The 24,885-nt window shown below is 43.3% G+C and overlaps 1 protein-coding gene across 2 annotated transcripts in view; it reads right to left on the minus strand.

Moving 5' to 3' along the window:
• LOC310987493 (uncharacterized protein) overlaps positions 1 to 24,885 on the minus strand; it is a 102,986-nt gene that overhangs the window by 45,373 nt on the left and 32,728 nt on the right. For both annotated transcript variants that reach the window (XM_083973776.1, XM_083973775.1), the window contains exons 8-11: positions 22,272 to 22,479; positions 20,803 to 21,559; positions 16,706 to 19,219; positions 12,873 to 12,958 (exon numbers count right to left, since the gene is read on the minus strand). In XM_083973776.1, the coding sequence (XP_083829902.1) occupies positions 12,873 to 12,958; positions 16,706 to 19,219; positions 20,803 to 21,559; positions 22,272 to 22,479 (3,565 nt within the window). The remainder of the gene's footprint in view (positions 1 to 12,872; positions 12,959 to 16,705; positions 19,220 to 20,802; positions 21,560 to 22,271; positions 22,480 to 24,885) is intronic.

Consider the following 24,885-nt stretch of genomic DNA (forward strand, 5'->3'; position numbering starts at 1 on the left):
CTTATTGCATTACGTTATCATCAACTTACAGGTTACATAGTTTATTGTATCCTATTTTTCTTGAAATACTATGTTTTTCCTGTTGTTTAATGCATGTGGCCAGATAAGTGCACTATTAACAGGTAAATGACGGACTGAACTGCACTTCAACCTACCGTTTTCCACCAGCACCTCCACTTCCGCATCTCAGGCCTCAAAATAAATCATTTTCCTTTACAGCGTATGTGTAAATTAAACATTGTAGCTATGTATTGAAAAGTTATTTAGTCTAACAATGCAAACACCGGCTGAGTGTCTCCAATCCATGGATGTATTAGGCTATACTGTAGATCGGGTCACTGACCAAGCTATGGGCTTATGCTATAAATAATAATGCAATCACAATGTCAAGCAGTTTCAAGACCTTTATTTCAAGTACAGTTTCAAGCACTATATTCAAAATCCAAACTCCAAGGTTTCCAAGGATTTCCAACACTCTTACTGTTGCACTGTTGTCCTTATTAGCAGTTAATTGCTGAGTGGTCTATGGCTGTGAGTGGGCTCTGAAAGTAAAAAGAGACGGTGTATGAGTATATCTTTGTCATAGTCAGAAATCCACAATAGTCACAGAAATAGTCATTATGTACACCAAAACATGATATCACCAGCAGCATTACTGACACTTCTGAATGAACTGTATTGTTCACGTAATTTTACGTTTCCTAATGGTCTGCACACAGCACAGGTAACTTAGCCTGCTTTAAAAAGAAAAAAGTCCGCTGCATAACGTTAATAAACTCTGAACAAGTTGGTGTAAGTGTAAAACAGTTAAGGTATGATGTACGTCAGATTAATTCCCTTGTAAATAAAACCACAAGCCGCAAAATTGATCAACACAGCAGCTACGTCGCTAGCCCGCTAGCTCCTTAACACACAAGTCAATGGAGCCGAGTTAGCTCCCGTTAGCATGGCCGTGGATCAATTAGGGATCATTACGCTCTCGTTTCAAGTAGGTGACAAATCAAATAGTTGGCTTGCATGATGTGTTGGTTGGCGTTCGTATGGTCTTAAAACCGCTACACATTAGACAACAGTAAACTTACACTTTTGACGTGAAATTCGCGCTCCCAGCTGCTCCTTTGGTGAAGTAGTCCGGGTCGATCGGGTGGGGGTGGAGTTAGGAGGTTTGGTCGACAGTTTCAGGATCCAATGGAGTTAGGAGGTTTAGTCACAGGCAGTTTTAAAAACTTTTCATTGGTTAAATATTTGTAAAACCACAATCAGACGTAAAGGGTGACCAATAGTACTGACTTATGGAAAAAAATAAAAATCATGATTTTTGGACATAGGAGGTTTGTGCCCGACAGCGACGATATGAGGGAAGTTCAGTGAGGTCGTGCACACTTATAAATACCAACGTGTGCAACAGTAAACTGGACAAACTCGAGGCTAATCTCTTCCACATGTTAATGTCTGTAAAAGTGCACATTTTGAAAACATGGAGGTGTTCAATCTCGTCATTTGATCTGCATGAGAAACATGCATATATCCATGAAGACCATAATGTTTACATGTTAAAGCAGAAGTAAGCGATCCGGTGGTTTTGGCTAACTTCTTGTCAGCCGATGGAGTTATCGGTCCCCGCCCTCGTCCCTACGTCACCACATTCACGCGCATCCCTTGGCTGCACACACAGAGAGGACCGCCCCTTTATGCTGTTCTCTCTCCTCATTGGATAAAGGTTGTAGGATACAAGAAGTTTTCTCCTCGGCTTACAGCAGAGCAGAGTGACTGACAGACCCGTGTTTCAGACCAAACACTCTCGGAAGATAGAACTATTTAAGACTTATATTAACACAAATATTCTGCTTACTTCTGCTTTAATCAAAACAACTAAATATAAAGATATTGGAATTTTGTTCAATCCATATTCAATCCTGTGTTAGCATCCTGTGTTAGCACCTAGGCATATTCTGGTCAGAGATGATAAGACTGGGGCCTTGGCTCTCGATTCCCTGTTTTGACATCCTTGCAAGCAATTAAGCAGAAATGTGCAACTTGAGTATGATAAGATAAGATGAGATAAGATAAGATAAGAAGATAAGAATGTCTTTATTAATCCCCAAGGGAAACTCATTTGTCTGTCAGCTCATCTACCATGTACAGAATAATTAAAAAGCCTGATGGCTGTACTGTAGGTATGAAGGATCTTCTGTATCTCATCCACCACTGCTGTTTTTTTCTTTTTGTTTTGATCCATCACGGTCTTATGAAGTGGATGATTTGAGTTGTTCACAATGGCCTCTACCATCTTCAGTGTGCATCTCTCCATCACCTCCCCCAGTGTGTCCAACCTGGTGGGGGGCTCCTGCTCTTTCACCTTCCCACTGACTCCACCGTCTTTATCCCTGTTGTCCTAAGGTTGAAAGTTCATCAGCATACAGTGCAGCTGGCTTCATAATCATGCTCATGAATACTCATTTTCAAGCTATTGCTCATTAGACTTACATTTCCCCCACTTAAATGAAGCATATCAACCAGTTTAGCTTGTCATGTCTTTGTTTAACACACTAACTAAGCCAGAAACATTGTCACAGTGGATAATACAGGGTCATCATTACAACTGTGTCTGGTTTCAGCCTGCCCTCAGTGGTTAGTAGGGTAAGGTTACATAATAAGTTAACGCTCACATGACTAAAGAGCTACTAAGTTAGAATTGAAAGCAATCCTGTTCAGGGCCTTTTATCAGTTAATGTGTATTGAAGACATTTTAATTTTACTGACCTGACTGACTGAACATTTAGCATCATTGGTCGGTGGAACGCCATGTGACTTATATTAGTTGGAGTTTCCACATTGGTCGCTGCTCTTTAATAATGAATCCGTTTCTACTTGCAGGAACTTAACATCTGCAGTTATGAAACTTAGAGACTTTGTCTATAGATTTTGCGACTGTTTTATTTTTCATAAAAATCACATTGTAACAAATCTAGAGACGTCCTGGACAAACCTCAGTTACTCTTCATAGGAGCTTCATCATCAGAGGCAGAAGTTGGAAAAGTTATCCAGTCCACACCTGAGCCACAACTCCAGCTGAAAAACCTCCTCTGATGACAAGACACATGACACCTGAGTCCAAATGTGCACCTTTGATTTTACACTGTGTTCCAGTAATATTATGTAACCACCGACTTTTCTGCAGCCATGTTTGCTTGTCAAAACCAAATTCAGGGACTGTATTTCCCATGATGCTCTTCGGTGCATGTCTGTACTGGTATTCAGCTGTGCAGAGAACAGACTAAATGTGCAGAGTGAGTAAGAGAAAAGATGTTGCAACAAGTCATGAAGCTGATCTGCATTCTCTTTTATCCTCTTGTCTTTCTCAAATGATTCCTGCAGTTTGTTTTAAACTGGAGCCTCACTGTGTTAGGAACTATAATGGACTGACATTTACTTATCTGAGTTCAAACTTAGATACCAGCCTGACCATGAAGATGGCGTTTGAGTTTAAACCTGCATAGTTGGAAAAGATAAGTCCTCACAATGAGACCAGCAAGACGCCTCAGCACAGAGACACAGACACGGGGGATTACACCATTACAAAGAATACAAAATTGAGATGTCAACATCATGTATCTAATCTTACTGAAATATATACTTGTAAAAGTCTTAACTTCAGTCATGAGTCATGAGCTTCACAGTTCAGATTCATTATTACAGGTGGAGACATGTACGCTACGCCGCTGCCCAAACGCTCTCATCTAAAGTCTGACATAAGAAACCTCAGATAACCTGGTGTATATGCATATGTGTATATACAGTATGTGCATATGTGAGTGTGGGGAAGTGTGTCAATAAGTCTCAAACAAGCTTTTTACTTCCACAGTTCCACAATCCTGATATGAATCCTCCCAAACAAAAAGTCTGATGTGAGTTAATGAGAAAGGAAACTGAGAAGTTAAAGTTGTGAACCTGCAGCCTCCAAGTAACAACCTATAGATGATAATTACTGACGTCTACTCTGTGTTAGTGTTTTTCATTGCATTTGTTTTATTCTATGACAATGCGATTTCGACCAATAATCAGTGACGTTACATCAGCTGAGAGGCTGAGGGACGTTTCGTCTTCCCTGCTGGGAGGAGCTGACAGTGACTGAGGGACGTGTTTGCCACATAACCCAAAGCAGGCCCTACTGTCTCCATGGTAACAGTGCAGTTGCTATTTGCATGACCCAAAAGCATGAGGAAGATGGTTGTTGCAAAATTCAGAAAATACTACAAGTGCATCTTCTGCAATTCACAGATACTTGTTTGTCGGTGGTGACCTGAGACATGGAGGCTCCTCCCACGTCTGTCTGACACCAGACAGTTAGACTGCAGAAGGCCACGACCAGGGCTCAGACTCACCATGTCCACTTAAAAACAAACCTCTAACCACTTCATGTTTTATCAAATGTGTTTTTCATAAACTGCAACTGCTGCAGCTCATCAGTTCCCCTGAAAAACTCCAAAAGCCAAATGGTTGCCTTCACAGTATCATCATTAAATCATTAGTTTCAAACAGCAACAGGCTCAAAAACACTGTAGACTCATTGGCAACACTTTCCTGATCAATATTAACTTCACAGTCTCTCTCTCACGCACACACACAACACAACACACACACTCCTACCTTGAGCAACACCACATCCACTGTGGTTTCTCTTTTGGCACAGAAGCTGTACCTGCGCCTGTGTCTCTCATACATGCTGTCTCGATGATGCGCTACAACAAACACCGTCTATGAACCATGGTGCAGGTTAAAGTCTCTCCACCATCCTCTCTCTCTCTCTCTCTTCACAGAGATTGTCCAAAAAGCAGCATGAATGGACGAGGGTGGGGTTTCCAGAGGAAGAAAGCTCCAGCAGCAAGTTAGCTGCAGGCTGCTGATTTTCTCGCCACCAAAAAGGGAAGAAAAAAAAATGCCCCAAATCAGATGAACCTTAACGTTTTTGACTCTGTTGCTCCCCCGAGACGACGGAAGAAGAGAGAAAGGTGACGAAACGACGCTTCCATTAGTGCTCCAGAGTACGAACCAAACTCGAGCGCGGATTGTTCCTCAAGAGTAAAAGCAGTCCTGATGTGTAATCCAGTCAGTCTACAATCTGGTGCTCCTTCTCTGTGCAGTTGGAGCTGGAAAATGAGCCTCACTGCCCACATCTGTTCAGAGCAGGAGCCCCTCCCTCCATCCTTCCTTTCCACTCTCTCTTCCTTTTTTCCCTTCAGGCCCTCCTTCCCTCCCTCCCTCCTTCCTTCTTTCTTTCTCTCTGTCTCTCTCACTCCACTTGAGACAAAATCCCTCTCATCCATTTGCTCCTCAGCTCAGGAACAATGGAGCTCTATCTGATGAGTAACAGACTTTCTATCGTCCGGAGCAGAACAAGAAGAAGCTGCTGCAGCTTCGTCTTCACACAGTAACAGTTAGCTGTAATTATATATGTTAGAATATACTGTTACACTCCTAGAGCAAATGGAGCTCTCTGATTCATCTGTTCCTGCTCTGGTCACATAACAGGAGCAGAGGAGGTGTTTTCATCTGTGTGTGTGTGTGTGTGTGTGTGTGTGTGTGTGTGTGTGTGTGTGTGTGTGTGTGTGTGTGTGTGTGTGTGTGTGTGTGTGTGTGTGTGTGTGTGTGTGTGTGTGTGTGTGTGTGTGTGTGTGTGTGTGTGTGTGTGTGTGGTAAGATTGGGCATCATTAGACTGTTGCAAGTTGTTATATATAAAACATACACATATTGTTCTTAAATAATGACAGTAACAAATGATAATAAAAAACAACAACAATATTAAATGACATCAATAATCAATAATAATCAATAATCTCTCTGTCTCTCAAATTCAAATTCAAATGAGCTTTATTGGTGTGTGTGGTGGTGATGTGACCTGCAGAAATGTAAATTACACTGTCTTTTTCCTGTTTTTTTTTTCATTCTGTCAGTGTTTTTCATCGTCAATGGTTTTAAGTTTACAGTTTAACTGTAGAAAGAATGTACAAAAAGTCTGGCATTGAAAAGAATCTCATAATTCAAGAAAGTATGAGGTTAAGCAGAAGTAAGCGATCCGGTGGTTTTGGCTAACTTCTTGTCAGCCGATGGAGTTAGCAGTCCCCGCCCTCGTCCCTACGTCACCACATTCACGCGCATCCCTTGGCTGCACACACAGAGAGGACTGCCCCTTTATGCCGTTCTCTCTCCTCATTGGATAAAGGTTGTAGGATACAAGGAAAGTTTTCTCCTCGGCTTACAGCAGAGCAGAGTGACTGACAGACCCGTGTTTCAGACCAAACACTCTATATAAGTGATTGCTGTCGGAAGATAGAACTATTTAAGACTTATATTAACACAAATATTCCGCTTACTTCTGCTTTAGCTGTCCTAAAGGACTGAAAACATCCAGTTGTGCAGGGTGTTTTAACAAGCTGCTCAGTCTAAACACATCATAACAGTCAGAATGCTCCGAGTCCTTACATAGTGGTACAGTACATTTGACTATTTCAGTCTTTTCAAGAATTCAGCCAAGCCCACAGGGAACTGCTGCTCTAGAGGCAGAAATGCATTCATGCATAACGATACAGCTAACAGCATCTGATCAGGACTCTTCTTCTCTTCTAGTGACTTTCTCCTTTCTGCTTCTAGCTTCACCCACCTGTGTGTAATGGCCAAGAGTCATAACACACTGATGTGTCAACCACAACCACTCATACACCACAGAAGCAGTAATGACCTATTTTAAATTCATATGAATGCACTGTATAAATAGGGTTAGGGTTAGGGTTAGGGGTTAACAGCCTGTGGGTCGTACCATTTAGATTTATATATTGCTTTTTTATCGTTACCTGATACAGAAACCACTGGTGGTGGTAAGCTACAGTATGTGTGTGTAGCCACAGCTGCCCTGACTCACCACCATGATCATTCAGATGCATTCACACGAGGCAAGGTGGGTAAGGTGTCAGAGTGGGATTCGAACCGCCACTTCTATCCAATAAGACTTAAATTTTAAATGATGTAACTGAACCTTACAAAAAGCCCTTTAAATGTCATCGGGTCCAGAGTTTGTCTTCACTTGAAGTTTCACTTTTAAACTTGTTGGTCCCTATCTGACTTGATTTGCAATCATGTATCGCTCCCAAAACAAACAACTTTTAGTGAAGTTCCCTGGATTTCTATCCACTGTTGATTTAAATCATGACTTAATAATTATCGCCTGCAGTAAATGTAATATACATGCTGATGACACCTCGAATGTTCATGCGTGTTTTGATTTTAAGCAGCCTGTTTGTGGACAAACTTATAACCATAGTCATACTTTACATTGGACCTTGATTTTACTCTTAACATTATGCTCGATAGATCGACTGAATATGTCTATATCTGACTATAAATGAAGACTTACTGTTAATACTTTTTTACCTTGTTCCCCATGCACTCACATTCTTAATGAGCAAAGTTCCTCCCTCAGTTCTGCACACTATTTGATAGTCAAACTACACTTGTCTGAATGTTTCCAAACCAACGATTAAGCCAACTATTTCTATTCCATCTGCTTGTACTCAATAGATTTTATTGCACTTGTTAAGGTAAAGTCCAAGTTCTCAGTTAAAAAGCAGCCCTTGATAAATATATTCACACCTGTAAAAAGGAATGCAGGAAACCAGAGCGCAAATGGAAAAAAAATCTAGTCTCCAAGGTCACTGCAACATTGTCAAAGAACTATTGTGGTCAAGGATTTGCGACTGTTTTTAACCTAGATTTTTATTTAAGTCAGTGATCTTTTAATTTCAGCTCCTCCCTGTGTATAAAAGTGATGATGATTGCGAAATGTTTTTGTCTTATTTTTCTTAAGTGGAGTCAACCAGAGCCTTAATAATGATGAAATTGCCTCCTACACTGATTCTCTCCACAAACACAAAGCCTGAACCAGTTTTGTTCTACGTGTGGTTTTTACTTTTAGTTATGGAAACCGTCAGGTCTATTTTGATTTATGTTCTTAACAGCTCTGCATCTAATGGTTGGTGTTACTATTTATTTTAAAACTGGTCACGTGGTTTGCGGCTAGAAAAAAAAAAAAAAGCAGCTCATTCTGTTACATGAAGATTTCACACCAATGCATTAAGTTTTGAAAAAAACAGTTCTAGCAACTTCTCTCTGTGTTGAAAAGCTGCAGAACTGAGAACTTAAACTTCCTTGTCAAGTCAAGTCAATATTATTTATAAAGCATCAATTCACAACACGTTATCTCAGGGCATTTTATAAAAAGAGAGAGTAGCCCTTCTCCTCATAATAGTATTTACAGAGGCCGAACAGACCCCAGTAGTCACAGTAGTGACAGTCGCTATGACTTTACTGGATGCTGAGGGAAACATTTTGAACAAATCTTGGTATCCAGTTTGACAGTAATCTAAGTTTTGACCAGCAGACCTCTAAATAGACATTTACAGTAACTTAACTTTTTTTAAAAACATTTAAAGACACAGAGACCCTTTTACACACATTTATCTCATCGTGTCTGGATCACTGCAACATTGTTTTACTTGTCTTACCCAAAAATCCATTGATTGTCTCCAGACTGTGCAGATCTCTGCTTTCAGACTTAACTGGAGCCAAGAGACGTGACCACATCACTCCTGTTTTAGCCCCTGTGCACTGGGTCTCAGTGCGTTTTAGAAACAGATTTTAAGATTAAATCTAAAGCTCTCCATGCCATCTATGACCTCTTAGTCCCCTACATACAAGTAAAGATCTGCCTTTTACAGAGGCCCGGCTGAAAACGAAAGACGACAGCGTGTTTATCTAGAATGATCTGTGTGTGAAAATCTATTTCAGTCTGGAGACCTCAGTGGCTCATTTGGTAACACGTGTAACACATAGGCTTAGTTCTAACCGCAGCGACCATTTCAATCTGACTTGTGAGCGTGTGTGGTCTAAATGTCACTGTCATAGGCAATAAAGGCAAATATGCCCCAACAAATAACTTTAAGACGACTCAGTACTGGTTCTGGTATCTGTTCTCAGTTATTTGCAATGTATTTATTTTATTGAGTCTATTGCATTTCTGCTATTGTTGAACACTTTATAAGAAAGTTTTTATAAAGTCATTAAAATTGTCTTACTAATATCACAAGATAATTGGTTTGTAAAATTTCAGTTTCTTCTTTTCACCTGTGTTTTACTTTTCAATTGTTAACACAACCTTGTTTCAAAGTCAGTGTTTCCTGATGTTTTTTTTAATCTCTGTTAAAGGGATAGTTCAACATTGTGGCAAATTGGCCCATTGCCATAATCTCTATAGTCATAGCAGTAGGTTCGTTACCTTTATTTGTCGGTGCAAGCTATTTTTTAGAATGGCGGAGCGGAGCAGCAGGCTGCTCAGAGCTATGCTTTGGAGGCTAAGGGAATTTCTTGGTTTACCTCATCAAACTCATCAAATACAAAATCCCAAAACTCCAAAATGCTTTCGTGGACAAGTTGTGACCTGCACATTCACCACGCTATGAGATAATAATGGATCGTTACAAAACGGAGCCGTTTTCGAGGTAAATACAGAGTCTGCTTGCTGAAAAACTGTCCCTGAACGCAACACGCATCAGCGGTTTTGCATGAATTTACCTCTAAAACCTCCGTCTCGTAACGTTCCGTTATTATCTCATAGTGTGGTGAATGTGCAGCTCACAACTTGTCCACGACAGCGTTTTGGACTTGTTCGGTTGTGTATTTGATGAGTTTGATGAGGGAAACCAAGAAATTCCCTTAGCCTCCATAGCGTAGCCCTGAGCATCCTGCTGCTCCGCTCAGCCGTTCTAAAAACAGCTTGCACCGACAATTAAAGGTAACAAACCTACTGCTATGACTATAGCGATTATGGCAATGGGCCAATTTGCCAAAATGTTGAATTATCCCTTTAAACGTCTCCATTTGGCTCCACATACATGTATCAAATAGACTATGTGGTCACTGGATGCATTTTGTGTCCGAGCAGTGATAGCGTCTGTCTGCTGCCGAGCTAACTGTGTGAAGAGTTAGCTGTTAGTTAGCTGAGCATTAGCCAAACGTTAGCTGGAAGTTAGCTGGAAGTTTGTTTGCAAGTTAACTTGAAGTTTTTGACTGAGTTTGTTACGTCTGTAATAGCGGTCAGTTAATTAAATGTAATTTCTTTTGCTTCATTAGCATATATGTAAATTATAATTGCCACTCAACAGTCTGCTCATAGTAAACTGTCTCACATTCAGCACAGTACACTGTGTGTGTGTAGGTGCTGTCAGTCAGGCTCCATATGTAACCAATCAGCACCACACAAACACTGCAGTAACCATGGCAGTAACAGCTGTACACCGTCCAGCTGTGACGCACAGACAGAGAGAGAGAGAAAGAAAAGTCACACATCTGGTCATAGTTAGAGCTGCTGTGACCACAAGGGGGCAGCAGAGGACACATGAAGACAAACACAGCAGGCAGGTGAGTGCTCAGACAACATTCACCTCTCACTGGAGGAGACAAGTCCTATACACATCACACATGATCCACTGACGAATCAGCTACAGTCACCACAGCAACCAGCAGGTGACAGATGTGACACACAGCAGTGATCGGAGTGGAGCAGCTCTGAAGGATCTAGATCTTTGTTTCCTCAGAGCAGGCGACTGTTCGTGTGTTTGAGTTTGACTTCACAGACGAGAGCTGCCGGTGACTTCAGAGGCGTAGTATTAAACAACTGGAGTCAAGACAGAAGGCTACTTCACTGTGGAAAAACTGAAGAGCTCCTCTGTGAGTGTGTGTGAGTGTGTGTGTGTCTACTGTAGCTCTCAATATCTGACAAATACGACCGTTTCACAAAACCTATTCACACAGTTTAATCACCTGCACATATGAACTTAAATCTCAGTAATGTTTTATGAAAACATCGAGGGTGATGGCTAGAGCAACACTTACACCAGAGATATAACACGTATTTATAAAATAATGAAAAACAAGAGCCACCATGTTGTCAGGAAATGAAAGGAAATCTAGAGAATAAAAAAAAGACCCATGAGGATGTTACTGAGCTAAACTGTTAACAGCTTTGAACTGGAAATGAAAACCACAGTGTTGCTGACCATTTATTAAAAAAAGAGCTGTTGGAAGGAGAAATTCAAATAAATATCATCTCCTTTGATAATAAAAGAGCAGGAACGGACAGCAACTAAGAACATTTACTTCAGTCCTGTGATTCTTTCAAGTAGCCTACTTTTAGATGACTATTAGTCTTTTTGTAAACTTCTGACTCACGAATACACTACACTTCAAAAGACAAAATGTACAGTGACTGTGGTTATCAAAGTCAACTTGTATTTTAAGAGAAGTTAAAAAGTTTCACTTTCATTTTCACATGTATAGCAGAGGACAGTCGTGCATGAACAGCATTTACTGAATACGTTCATATCAGAGGCGTAGCAACAGGACAGGCAGCCCAGGCCTAGGGCCCTGAGCTGGAAGGGGCCCCCAGGGACGGCTGACATTGGTCGGTGACAACCTGATGTTGTCACTGGCTGCTGTGTACATCGAATGTTGTGCATAGTCAACCCAGTATCATAAAAATGTAACCACCTAGGGACAGCAGAAAACATTGCTGTTTCGAATTATTCTGGCTAGATCTGAAAAAACAACAAGCACGCAAATGATTATGTACATTCACTGAGCGAATATTATGAATATATATATATATATATATATATATATATATATATATATATATATATATATATATATATATATATATATATATATATATATATATATATATATATTTCTCGCTAGAAATGTATTATGCAGAATCTCAAAATATAGATTTTTCCACTAAAACTTATAGAAATGTTTGCTTGTGAACTTGAGAGTCACATGATTTGGACGCAAAACAATAGGAAAAAAAAATATTTTTTATATTATATTATATTATTATTTTATTTTTTAAAATTTAACCAGTCATACAATTTAAGAAGCCGTTATTGTAAACCCTCTATGTTTTTGCACTTTGGACCAACGTAGCCAAGGTAAGTTTTATAGATAACCATGAGTCTGGGTTGGCATAGTAGAACTAAATCATTAATAGTTTGGGATTTTTGGATTCATTAACAGTTAATGTTTGTGGTCCCGGTTGGGGCTGGGGGCCCCCCAAGTTACCTCTTGCCTGGGGCCTCCAGAGTGTCTAGAAACGCCCCTGGTTCATATTTTTAGTGAACTAGAACTGAGTGTTGTCAAGTGATGAACATGAGCATCAGTGCCTCTCATGCTTTATGTCATTTTTACAGAAAGCCACATGACTTCTCTATAGACACGGCCCAGCATCAGTAGTATGTTGCTGCAGTGTAGATGGTACAGACACATCTACTGCAGCTGAAGACAGTTGTTTTTTAGCATTTGAAGCAGTTTGACGAACAAACAAGTGAAGACAGACACAAAAGACATGTTTTTATGCATATTGTGCTGACAGGTATTTCCACATACAGTATCGTTTTTCCTCTCTCAGCAGAACATGAGTGAGTTTAAGTGGTAAAATATTTTATATTTTTTGTGTGTTAAATGTAACTCATGTCTGTGATTTTCAGTGGTTCAATAATTCATTTAGTTTGGGAGTGACACTGATTGGTGGCTGGTGATGGATGGTAGAAGGAGCTTCTACTGGAAAAGATTAGTGGCCTAGTCATTAAAAAACGGCACAAACAGACATGAATCTGTTCATTTTTGGAGCTGTGAACTAAATTTAAAAAAAAAGAACTATGAATATAAATTAGTTCCTTTTCTTTTATGAACTGAACTTTATTTTTAGATGTAAACCGGCACATGACTGGCTGTGGACTCTGTGACCAGAGTTAGGACTCACCTTCACCTGCACAGGAAATGTGCTGTCCGAGTGTGTCGTGGTCTGCTCAGACTGTTGTTGGACTGGTTCAGGTTCAGGTTCAGGTTCTGTAGAGAACAGAGAACATCAGCAGGTTAGAGACGAGGAGCGGAGGAGATCAAATATTCTCATTACTACTGATGTATAATACATCATGGCACACACACACACACACACACCACAACCATTTCTCAGTCCAACTCTAGTTTCACTGTCCACTGTTAAGTCTTGATGACATCATTACGTTGCCTGGATACAGTGCTCCATACAAACAAGAGGAGCTGGATCAACAACTGTTACACACACACACACACACACACACACACACACACACACACACACACACACACACACACACACACACACACACACACACACACACACACACACACACACACACACACACACACACACACACACACACACACACAGTCCCTGCCCTGTTCCCTCCATTCTCTGTGAAGACAAAACAGCTGAAAGATCCTGGTGGCTGTCGCACAAGGCATCTTAAGTTAAGATTTTCCTTTAAGTCCAACTTAAGATTTACTTAAAATGAAAACTGTTGCACAAAACACACTCAAGTCTTCTCCTTAAGGTTTCCTTAAAAGTTAACTGAAGTGTTCAAGATTTCCCCTTATTTTTGTCTTGCACTTATGAAATCACTTAAAGTCAGTTTGGGTGTTTCACAGGAGACCAAACTAAAGGTGCAACCAAACTAAAAAAAAACACACAAAAAATAAAAATATCATGATACATACATCATACATATCATGAGAGGAGTTTTCTGCCTGATCGACCACTAATGATGAGGAATTGATTTTATTCTAAAGATTTGATTGTCGCTCCATGATTTGTCCGACTGCATGAGACTGGATCACTCTACTTACTGCAGCTTCTCCAGATCATTTGTAGTTAACGTTTGCTCTGTGGTTTTATGCTGCAGGATCTTTTCCAGTCATTTACTGGTGAAGGAGGCAATTTCATGTCCATCGATCAACTGTGTGCTGTGTTATTTACAGAGTGTCAAACGCTGTGACCTTTCTGCTGAATACTGTGAAGTTCCAAAGCAAGAGAAAGATAAGACAGCAGCGAAAAGTCTTTAATGTTATTTTTAAGATGTTTTTTTCTTTGTGGGAGTAGCAGCTTATTGTCTGCACTCCCACAGCTTTTTATCATTTCAGTCTGTATTTCATAGAAAGTGCAGCCAAAGTGAGCGGGTTATCTCAGTCTAGAGGTTTTGAGAATCCTGGCACTCAGGAAAAGCTCAAACTTATTGCCAAATCCACTTAGTCAGGAGAAATTCAGTCACCCCAGAGCAGCCAAGTTAACATGGCGGACAGCACGGCACCACTTCTAGGTCAAGTAGACAGCGGCAGCTTGGTGGAAAGAATAACTGTTGAAGTGCTCAAAGGTGTGGAAGCTTCCTCTGACAAAAATATTTATCCAGTCCTGAGGAAAAAAAACTTGAACACTAGATTCACAGAGGACAGTAACTGCATCTCAAACTGTGAGGAGGTTGCAGCAGTTCACATCACTAAGCTCTCTGAAGTTGAGAGTGGGCTGGACGCAGCTATAGATGAGATCCACGAGTCGGTGGTGCAATATACGTGTCGTGGAGCTTCCTGAAGGTAGCACGGGCTCTGGCCCTCTTACTTTCTTCAAAGCCTCACTCTCCTCGATACAGTTTTCAGGATAAAGTCTGGATCAGGCAGGCAGCGTGCCCCAGTCATGATATTCAAGGATTTCTCTGCAGCTGCTCTAAGGAAACGAATCCTTAAGGAATTTCACCTGGTGAAACAACAGCTCAAGGACAGAGGGATCGCCTTCGCTGTATGAAGCATATGAAGGATTAAATAGGAGACTTTTTAAAAAAAAATATCCTAAAGATGTTGCTGCCTTCTTGTATAACGTGTCACAGCCTGGAGGATCTCCTGTCATGATCCTTGTTGACTGCCCATGGTCATCTACTGAACTTGGTTTGGTTATTAAAGGAACTGGTGAGCATAAAAATTAATATTCTATCATTGGCTTAGCAAGTAGCTTATGTTCTTTGTTTCTGGATTTGTCAGGTGATTTATTTATGTAAATATACTTTGGCTAGACAGTCCATAATGTAACGTTATTATCCAACAGAGTTGTTTTCGAGGCAAATCGCCTCTAAAACAACTCGTTCTGTTATTATCTCATAGTGTGGTGAATGTGCAGGTCACAACTTGTCCACCAGAGCGTTTTGGAGTTGTTGGATTGTGTATTTGATGAGTTTGATGAGGGAAAACAAGATTAGCCTCTGTAGCGTAGCTCTGAGCAGCTCGCGGCTCGGCTCGGCTCGACTGTTCTAAAAAAATAGCTCGCACCGACTATTTAAGGTAACGAACCTACTGCTATGATAGGGCCAATTTGCCAAAATGTTGAACTATCCCTTTAAAGGGCCTCTCCATGGCCAGCTGGTGGCACTTCTGAATAATTACTTTTCACCGATACAGCCAAAGCTCTATTATATCATTAATATAGGTTAAGCTGCAGCATCATTGTACCTGTGGGCTGCACACTTCTCATTTATTTGGAAATGGTTCATAGATGACCCAACTCCACCTGCCTCAGATGCTTTGGATGGGATCCAAAAAAAAAAGATTATCATACATATCTCCTGGGAAAGCAGCAACACCAATAAAAGACAAAGTGGGTTTATAGAATGTGTTGAACGTCTGGTGTAAAGTCAGGAAATTGGAAGGATATAGTAATTGTTTTTCTTTGTTAACCTCTAATCCTGAAGACCCCGACTTACCACCTGGCCTTTGAGCCAGTCTCACTGATTGAAGCCACAACAGTATTAAAGCAGCTGGATCATGACTCAGGGAGTGAAAAGCAAGTATGGTGTCATACTGACGGTTTGGTATGCTTTAACTTCTTGTATTTTATATGTACATCTATCAATGCTGTTTTGTTTGCAAAAAGTGAAATAAATATATTTTTTGGAGAAATAAAAAAGATATTTTTTCTTTGACAGAAAGAAGAAGCAAGATATTATCAAGCACTAACAGTCTCCAGGGACACTGTACAATTTTACCACTGTAATCGCTTTCATCACTGCAAATGCCTCATTGTGTTTCTTTCATAGAAAACTAAAAGTGTTTTGTGCAACTGACTCATGCACTGGTAAAAATAGATGGTGAAGTACTGGGTTAATTTATCACAGTGAAGCGACCCTACATGGACTAAAGTTTTACAGTGCTACACCAAGAGGAGACTTGACTGTGACCCGCAATAGGATAAAGAATCAAACTTCAGATCGACGACAACTGTATTCATCTGTTGCACAAAGCAGTGTAGTTCTTAGAATGGACAGTGGTAGAATGAATTCCGGGTAAATTAAAACTTTTTTTTTGATAAAAAAAAAAGTGGCAGACGGAGGAACCACATCCGCCAATACAGCTACAGTCATTTACCACAGCAGACAATGATGGTCTTTTATAAGAATAGAACAGTGAAGAGTGTGATAATAAAAATGGCACTGAAGATCCAACTTCCTTTCTTCTTGCTGTCTCCATAACAACACTATAACAAACATCAGGTCATGGTTTCCTGTGTTTCTGCTCATTGCAGGTATCAGAGATGGCAATGTTGGTGTTAGTGCGAGTCAGTCTGGGGGAAAGGTGTCGGAACGCTTTCGTCTTGAAATGAGTCAGTCTTTATTTTTGTGGACGAGTCTGACTAATGTTAAACTCCTTTATGGGCACGGATACAAATAAACCTTCGGCTGTTAACCACAACAACAGACAGACAGACAGACAGACAGACAGACAGACAGGTATTACCTGTGTGGGACGTGTCCTCTGCTGGGACCGACTCTTTCCTCGCCTCCTCTTCTCTCTCCATCTTCTCTCTGTGTCTCCATCCATCCACTGTATCCACTGAGTGCTGGTCTTCGTCACAACATACAACATCCTCATCTTCCTCGTCAACCTCGGCCCCAGACCCGGGACCTTTGCTGTTGTCCACCGGTGACTGGGTTGACTGGGATGCACCTGTTTCCACAGCAACGGGTGCAGTAGGTTCATCTGGAACGGGATCGGCCACAGGAGCCGAGTCACGGGGAAGTGTGTCACTGGGCTGCTTCTCCTCACACGGTGGGCTAAGACTGTCAGAGTTTTCAGCCTGACGGTCTGTTTGCACCGTCTGACCCTCCATGTCTGAGTCTCCTGGATGGGCCTGCTCCTGGACCGGCCCCCCTACCTCGTCCTCAGCAGCTGGATGGAGACCTCCATCTCTATCCTGCATCTCTGTGCTCTGACACTCTTGTTCTTGGGGATCAACCCTAGACTCGGACTCGGGACACGGTGTGTGAGAGGACTCTGGATCTTGTCCTGAGGACAGCTGGGGTCCTGTCTGCAGGTGAGCTCGGCTGTCCTCCTCAAGTGTTATTGTTTCATCCGGTGTGGGTTTGTTCTGTGTAGTTTCTGGTTGCTCTTCCTCTCTGTGATGTAACTGCGCTGCCTCACCATCTGACTCCTCTGACCCGTGGCTGTTAGCTGCGTCTTCAGGAGGACCAGGGCGTGAACGGTGGACATCCTGGTCCTCGGTCCCAGCAGCCTGACCGCCGGCCGTCCGCTGGCTCAGCTCCACGCTCACCACCGCCGACGCTATCGCTACGGTCACTACGGCTACGGCGGTGGCCAGCAGCTCGTCTTCGTAGCTCTGCTGCGTTTCCACCATCCCACCGTCCTCTCCGTCTCTCCTCTCCTCGCCCCGTCCCTCATCGCCCGCCCAGACCACGCGTCTCCTCTCCTCGCCGAGCGGCCGATCTCTCAGCGTTTCAGAGTCCGAACAATGCTCTAAATATTCCCTCTCGGTTGCCTCAGCGTTTCCTTCCCGTATCTGAGACGCTGAACAATTTGCTGTACCTTGGCATGGCGGAGCCGCGGCCTCCGCAGAGCGCACTGATTGTACATGTTGTTGTGTATTCTGTTCAGGAAATTCCACCGGAGAGCGCTCCTCTGCGAGTCCCGTCGGATCTGAATGTCGGACAGGAAGTTCCTCTGGACACTGGGATTCCAACAGACCTGTCAGGTCCACACATTCTGCATCTTCTCCAGCAGCTGCCAGCTCCTTTGTCTCTTTATCACCAGCTGCTTGTTGGACCGGACTGGAGGAGGATTCCACTGTTTCCTTCCCTCCTTGCGGCCCAGCCGTAGTTTCTGTCTCCATGAAGACCGTTTGACTCAGATCTGAAGCAGAATCCAGATTTAAGACTTGGCTCAGGTCCTCTGATGATTCCTTTGTCTCCGACGCCTCAGTCAGGTCCGTCCTCCCGTGGTCTGTAGTCCCAGCGTAACCAGACTCTGAGGCTGTAACGTCACAGACCGGTCCATGAGTGTCCCTGTTGTGAGTCTCTGTCTGGCTTGGTAGATGCATGGCCTCCTCCTCAGCTTCCTCTCTGCAGGCCGGCTCAGACTCGAGCGGCTCCCTTTTTGTCGTATCCTGGGCCTCCGGTTCTGTGGGTGACTGAGGGCCCGGGCCGGTCGCTGCTGGTTCTCTGTGAACCAGGGTCTCGCTCTGACTCTGAGACTCCACACTGGAGCTGGAGCTCAGTTTGTGCTCTGCGCCTCCTCCTCTCCTCCCCTTCTTCTTCCTCCTCTTTTTCCTGCCCTTTGCTCCTCTCTCCTCACCCGCCGGCTTCTCCTCTCCGGTCTCTTCGATGTCCGCCGCTTCACAGTTCTGTCTGCTGTAAGTGCTCTCCACCTCCTCTCTGCCTCCCCTCACTCCTCCTTCCTTCCAATCTGGCCCAACTTCCTCCTCTCGCTGTGAGCCGTGCACTTCCTGTCTTTGTGCAGCAGCAGGCCCATGTGACAGTGCTGGCAGCGCTCCAGCAGCATGTGGCTGACTCACTGCGCCGCACTGTTGACGAGGACTAAGACCCCGTTCTAACAGCTGTGGAGGACTCAGACCAGGAGTTTGGGCTGAGCTCAGATCACAGTCGGCCTGCTCCACTTGTTCGTGTTTCCCCTCGTACATTATGTCACTGTCATACCAGACCGACTGGGAGTTGACTTGCTGTATCTGGGAGGTTTCGCTGGAAGAGTTTTCACCCTGATACCAGACTGTTTTCGACACCGTTTCGGGTCCACACGGGGGTGAACCCATCGCGTTTCCCACCCAGCCTCCATCCCGCCACAGCAGTCTCCGGGGTTTTTGTTCTGCATCCGGGGACCCGGGACCGGTCCTGCTCTCAGACTGAGGACTCTTGTTGGCGGAGTCGGGAGTCTGTCTTGGCTCCTCTTGGTCTGACTCGGTTTCCTGGGGATCCTGGGAGTGTTCCTGGCCCATGGTCACTGAAAAAAGACAGGAATAGATTAAGACCTTGCAGAGGAAACCTGCTGTTTTCTTTTACGCACTTTGCCCCAACATGGCGGGTTAATCACCAAGTTCATTACTTAAGAGGACAAACCAAGCCGACACCTGACTAATCAGAACTCACTGCTCAGGAAAGTGAGTGAAACCAGATACAATCAGATCAAAGAGATCAGTCACATAGAGGCTCATTCAAAGAGCAGCTGGTCAAAACAGTGGCAGCTGGAGGAGACCAAACACAGAGCTAGAAGAGAGGGAACACTGAATCTAGGTCAGCTCAACTTGGTTGTAGAGCCTTAAAGGGATAGTTCACCCAAAATTCAAATTTCACTCACTCACCCTCATGTCGACTAAGAGCTGTGAGAAGTTTCAGAGTTATCAGTGGCTTCTCTGAGTTACAGGGGCTCCGTGCAGCAGTATTTGACCATATAATGGTTGTGAATGGATACCAACTTTCTTCGTCCAAAAAGACACACCAAAAAACATCCAAATACCTCCATACTGCTCGTCTGTAATGTCCCTCTTGTATTGAAGCCCCGACATAAGAAATTGTTCCGCCGGTCAGTGCAAATCACGCGAGATTTGCACTGACACAGGAAGAGCAGTGAACTGAGACACTGGGAGCTTCCACTACAAACAAGCTTAAAACATAAACTTATTTAATTTTTTTCGGAACAATTTCTCATGTCGGGGCTTCAATACAAGAGGGACATTACAGATGAGCAGTATGGAGGTATTTGGATGTTTTTTGGTGTGTCTTTTTGGACGAAGAAAGTTGGTATCCATTCACAACCATTATATGGTCAAATACTGCTGCACAGACCCCCTGTAACTCAGAGAAGGAACGGAGGACTCTGAAAATTCTCACAGCTCTTAGTTGACATGAGGGTGAGTAGATGATGAGTGAAATCTGAATTTTGGGTGAACTATCCCTTTAAAGATGTTGTTTTTTTTCTTTTTTTTGATTTATCCTTTTTTTTTTCCCCAACATTCTCATTCATGACAGTACATAAAACAAAAAAAACATCCACACACAGATGTTTCACTTCTCATCCAAAAGGCTCAGGCTTCAGTTCAAAACAGAAGAATATGAGAAGAAGAATGAGTAATACTATGACCTGAATGAACACTGATTCAGGAAATCTGATCTAATATTCATAATCATGTTTTTATTAGCAGGTACAGTAGTATATCAGGCCCAGTTCTGGCTGCTTTGATTGTGGGTTATCAAGAGATGCTGACTGGTCACTGACGACCAGACCTCAAGACTCACTGCTGGGTTAGGATAAGTGTTTTTAGGAACTGGTAACTGAAACATGGCCTCAAAGGAGGCCAGCTTTATTTATACCCAATAATCTACTCTAACATGACTGTTATGTTACATTTGCTTTAATCCAGTATATTTCTAGAGTCTGCCAAAGTGTTTCCTATTTAAATGGCTTCTGCAATGTAATTAGGAACGAGGGTTTTGCATTTTCAGCACATTCATTACGTGACAGTTTAAATCAACAAAAGAAACTTTTCACTGGATGAAGAATATCGTGTTCGCCGAGCGAGAACTCACCTGTGTTGTGAGCGGCTGGTCCCAGAGCTGCGCCTGTCACCTGGATTTGTCTTTCAGGGGGAATTCCTGTCCCTGTCTTCGTCTCAGTCGCTGGTTCACATATCAGCATGTCCACTTCCCACACCTCTCCTTCCTGTTTTTCGACCACAGTGGTGGTAGGCAAGGCAACTGCTTTCCTGACAGCACATGTCCCATCACCACCTCGTCCGGACGTTGGCTCTCTGGGTAATGGAGTCTCTGGTGCTCCAGGAGGACTATGCAGAGTTTCTGTAGCTTCTCCGTCCACGAGGACAGATGCCACCGCTGAAACAGTTCCCTCTTTCTCCGCTCCACTTCCTGTCGTCTCGGCGGACCCCCGTGCAGTTCCTCTACCTGCCGCCGGGGTATTTCTGTTTTCTGCAAGCTGTGCTCCACGTCTTGTGGTTTTTGTAGTTCTCTTTTTGTTTTTCCTGTTCCGGCCTGCAGGAGAGTTGTTGGCAGCCGGTGCGGTCCTCGGTCCTTCCCCGGCTTCCTGGCTCTGACAACGACGTCCTCTGCTACAGGATGTATGAGTGACACCGGCAGGCCACTCCTTTTCTCTCCTCTCATCCAATGATGAAGGACTTCCCTGTTCCTCCGTTGCCGTGCTACAGTTCTCGGTGGTTACCGCAGCCGGGCCTGCATCCTGCCTGCTCTCTGGTCGGCCGGAGCACAGCTGCTCCTCACAGGAAGGGCTGACCGGGGTCGCCGCGGCGCTTCCAGCAGAATCACACTCCTGCTGGGACGAGGAGGACAAACCCAGAGTCAGCATCGTAACACAAACTCCTTCAGAAACACTTTGACAAAAAATACTTAAAGGTATCTTAGTGTGTGTGAGAGCTGTCAGTCTATCTCTGACCCTGACTGAGATCTGATGAGAAGGTGCAGCCACAGACTGTGAGTGTTTCAGCTCCTCCGCATCAAACTATGAGAACGCATGGTGAGCTCATAGCACCATGTGAACACACAGTTACCATGGCAGCAGCCTCACATCGACCTCCAGCTGGAGGTGCAGTAAACACAAAATAACGTTTGCAACATGCACAGGCGGAGCCACTAGAAGAGTTGAAATAATCACTTCCTTGTTGCACTTTAGTCAGTGTGTGTGTGTGTGTGTGTGTGTGTGTGTGTGTGTGTGTGTGTGTGTGTGTGTGTGTGTGTGTGTGTGTGTGTGTGTGTGTGTGTGTGTGTGTGTAGGTGTGTGTGTGTGTGTGTGTGTGTGTGTTTGTTAACATAACCAAGCAAACTGCTGCTGAACCGAGACTTCATAACAATCTGTTTCCTGATTGTGCACATGACATGCAGCCTACATGTTGCAACACAAAGACCTGACAGCGCTACAGCAACAGGCCGTGCAGCCTACGTGCGTTTCTCAACCACAGCTTCAATACAGACCTGAACACCACAAGCAGATAAAGGAGCTACAGGAAATCAAGTCATCTGTCTCTCACCTTTGAGTCTCTGTGGCTCTGGATCAGTCTCCTCAGCTCCTTCACATCCTCCTGCAGATCATCATCAGGCTCCGAGTCCCGTTGCCCCGGCCGACAGCCAGAGGAAGTCAGGGTGTAGGTATCCAGGTTGGCATGGTGCTGTAACACTCGGCCAAAAAAGTGCAGCTCCTCCTTTGGTTTCACCTGAATACCTGAAGACGCCTCATACCTGCAACAAGAACAACACAACACATGACACATCAAACACCTCCATGCAACTCAGCCCCAGTCCTGTGAAGAAACACACTGTCATCTGAAGGTAAATGATCAACACTGAACTCAGAAACAGAGCTCAACTAATGCATATGGTTCAAACTTAACTTTTTTGCTCACTGGCCAACTGGCTAGTGAGCTTTAAAAATCTACTGGCCAGAAAGATTTTTTACTGGCCAAAAATTATGTATAGCTGTTTTGTATATTTTTCATTGTGTTGAACTGTTATAATACACTCATAAGCATTTTTAACACATATCATAGCATATTTTTGTGTGGAATAAAGGAGTCAAGTTTGCCTTTTTTCCCTAAAAGGTTTATTTTAGGGATGCACATGGTTAACCGTTTAACCATTAACCTATACAAGAACTTGACCGAATAATACTATCAGTTATTTATATATATTTATTTATTAGCTCCTTATGTCGTCAACTCATGGGGGCGTGTCGACACGTGCAAACTTCCACTGCCTTCAGTCATATTATTTAGTAGCTAAAAGTTTCACAGGAGGACTGACACTGTGCACCATGAAGAAAGATCAGACAATAAATGTAACCTACACGGACATAGATGTGCATAACCTGTAGCCTAATAACGGCGCTGCAATAAAAAAAAAAAAAAAAAAAAAAAAAGACGTGGCAGCTCTCCTGCAGCTCCACAGAGGAGCTGTCAGAGGAGCTCAACACTCAGCTCAGCATGCGCAATGTTCGCACTGAGACTCGAGTCGGTCTCAGTGCTCTCATGTGCTCTTGCGCATGCGCGCTGGCAGCGGAGGACCGGACAACAACACTGGGAGCTAATGCTACAAACATGCTTGGAATATAGACTTATTTAATTTTTTTCGGGACAATTCCGCAATTTGGGGCTTCAGCACAAGACGGACATTACATACGAGCATCATGGAGGTATTTGGATGTTTTTTTGTGTGTGTTTTTTTTACGAAGAGCTCTGGTGTCCCTTTGCTACCATGGCATTGAAATGCACTGCTACGCTAAGACCCCCTGTAACTCAGAGAAGGGACGGTGGGCTCCGAAACTTCTTCCAGCCCTTAGTCAACATGAGGGTGAGTAGATAATGAGCGAAATATCATTCTAGGGTGAACTATCCCTTTAAGTTAAAGCAGAAGTAAGTGATATTTTTGTGTCAATATAAGTCTTAAATAGTTCTATCTTCCGACAGCAATCACTTGCATAGAGTGTTTGGACCGAAACACGGGTCTGTCAGTCACTCTGCTCTGCTCTGAGCCGAGGAGAAAACTTTTCTCGTATCCTACAACCTTTATCCAATGAGGAGAGAGAACGGCATAAAGGGGCGGTCCTCTCTGTGTGTGCAACCAAGGGATGCACGTGAATGTGGTGACGTAGGGACGAGGACCAACAGATCCATGACGAGGGCGGGGGCTGCTAACTCCATAGGCTGACAAGAAGTTATGGTGCGTTCAAGGCAACCCGTAACTCGTGTTTTTCCGACCTGTGAAGTCGTACCAGTTCGATCTGGTACGACTTCACGGGTCGGAAGTTACGAGTGGCCGTTATAGTGACTTTCACAGACAACAGGTCGGAGAAACGCGAGTTGCGGGTTGCCTGGAACGCTACAAAGTCGTAAGTTGTGACTTGAAGCTGTAATTTACGGTTTCAAAAGCCTGCCTGGAACGCAGCATTAGTCAAAACGACCGGATCGCTTACTTCTGCTTTAAGATTCTTTTATTTGTCCCGCAATGGGGAAATTTACATTTGTGCAGCAGCAAATAGAAACAGTCTAATAGTGTGTCACAGTGCTGTGTTTGTATCTGCAAGTGCGTTTGGAATTGTGGAATTGTGAACTCAACAAAACAAACTGCTTCTGACCCACAACTGACTAACCACTAACCCCTGATTGTGCACATGCACACGCACACATGTACATGTACGTGACCTGACAACAGTAACAAGAGCAGCAGCCTGTGTGTGTCTGTCAATTACAACACCACTACAAATGTAAACTTAAGCAAAGAGTGTGTGTGTTTGTGTGTGTGTGTATGTGTGCTGCTTGTATTGAAATGTTCATGTCCGACAATTACAACTATCAGTGACCAATACTTCATATTCAGTACTTATACTGAATAATACTTAAACAATAGCGACAGTGAGTTGAATTATTCATGTGTGACAGTTACAGCCGTCAGTGTCTCATACTAATGGGTCATTGTGTGGGAACAACACAAAACCTGTTGAGCAGCTGGTGCACAGAGAGAAACTCATGAATTTCAATCACAGGAGACTTCCTGCTCTCTGCCCTCCCAGTCTGTCAGCGAGCACCGGTTCAGCTCTCTGACTTGGAGGTTGAGAAGATTTAAACTGTGTGAAATAAGCCCAAGTATCTG

The sequence above is a fragment of the Trachurus trachurus genome (genome assembly GCF_905171665.1).
Source record: "Trachurus trachurus genome assembly, chromosome: 6".
Classification (NCBI taxonomy): Eukaryota; Metazoa; Chordata; class Actinopteri; order Carangiformes; family Carangidae; genus Trachurus; species Trachurus trachurus.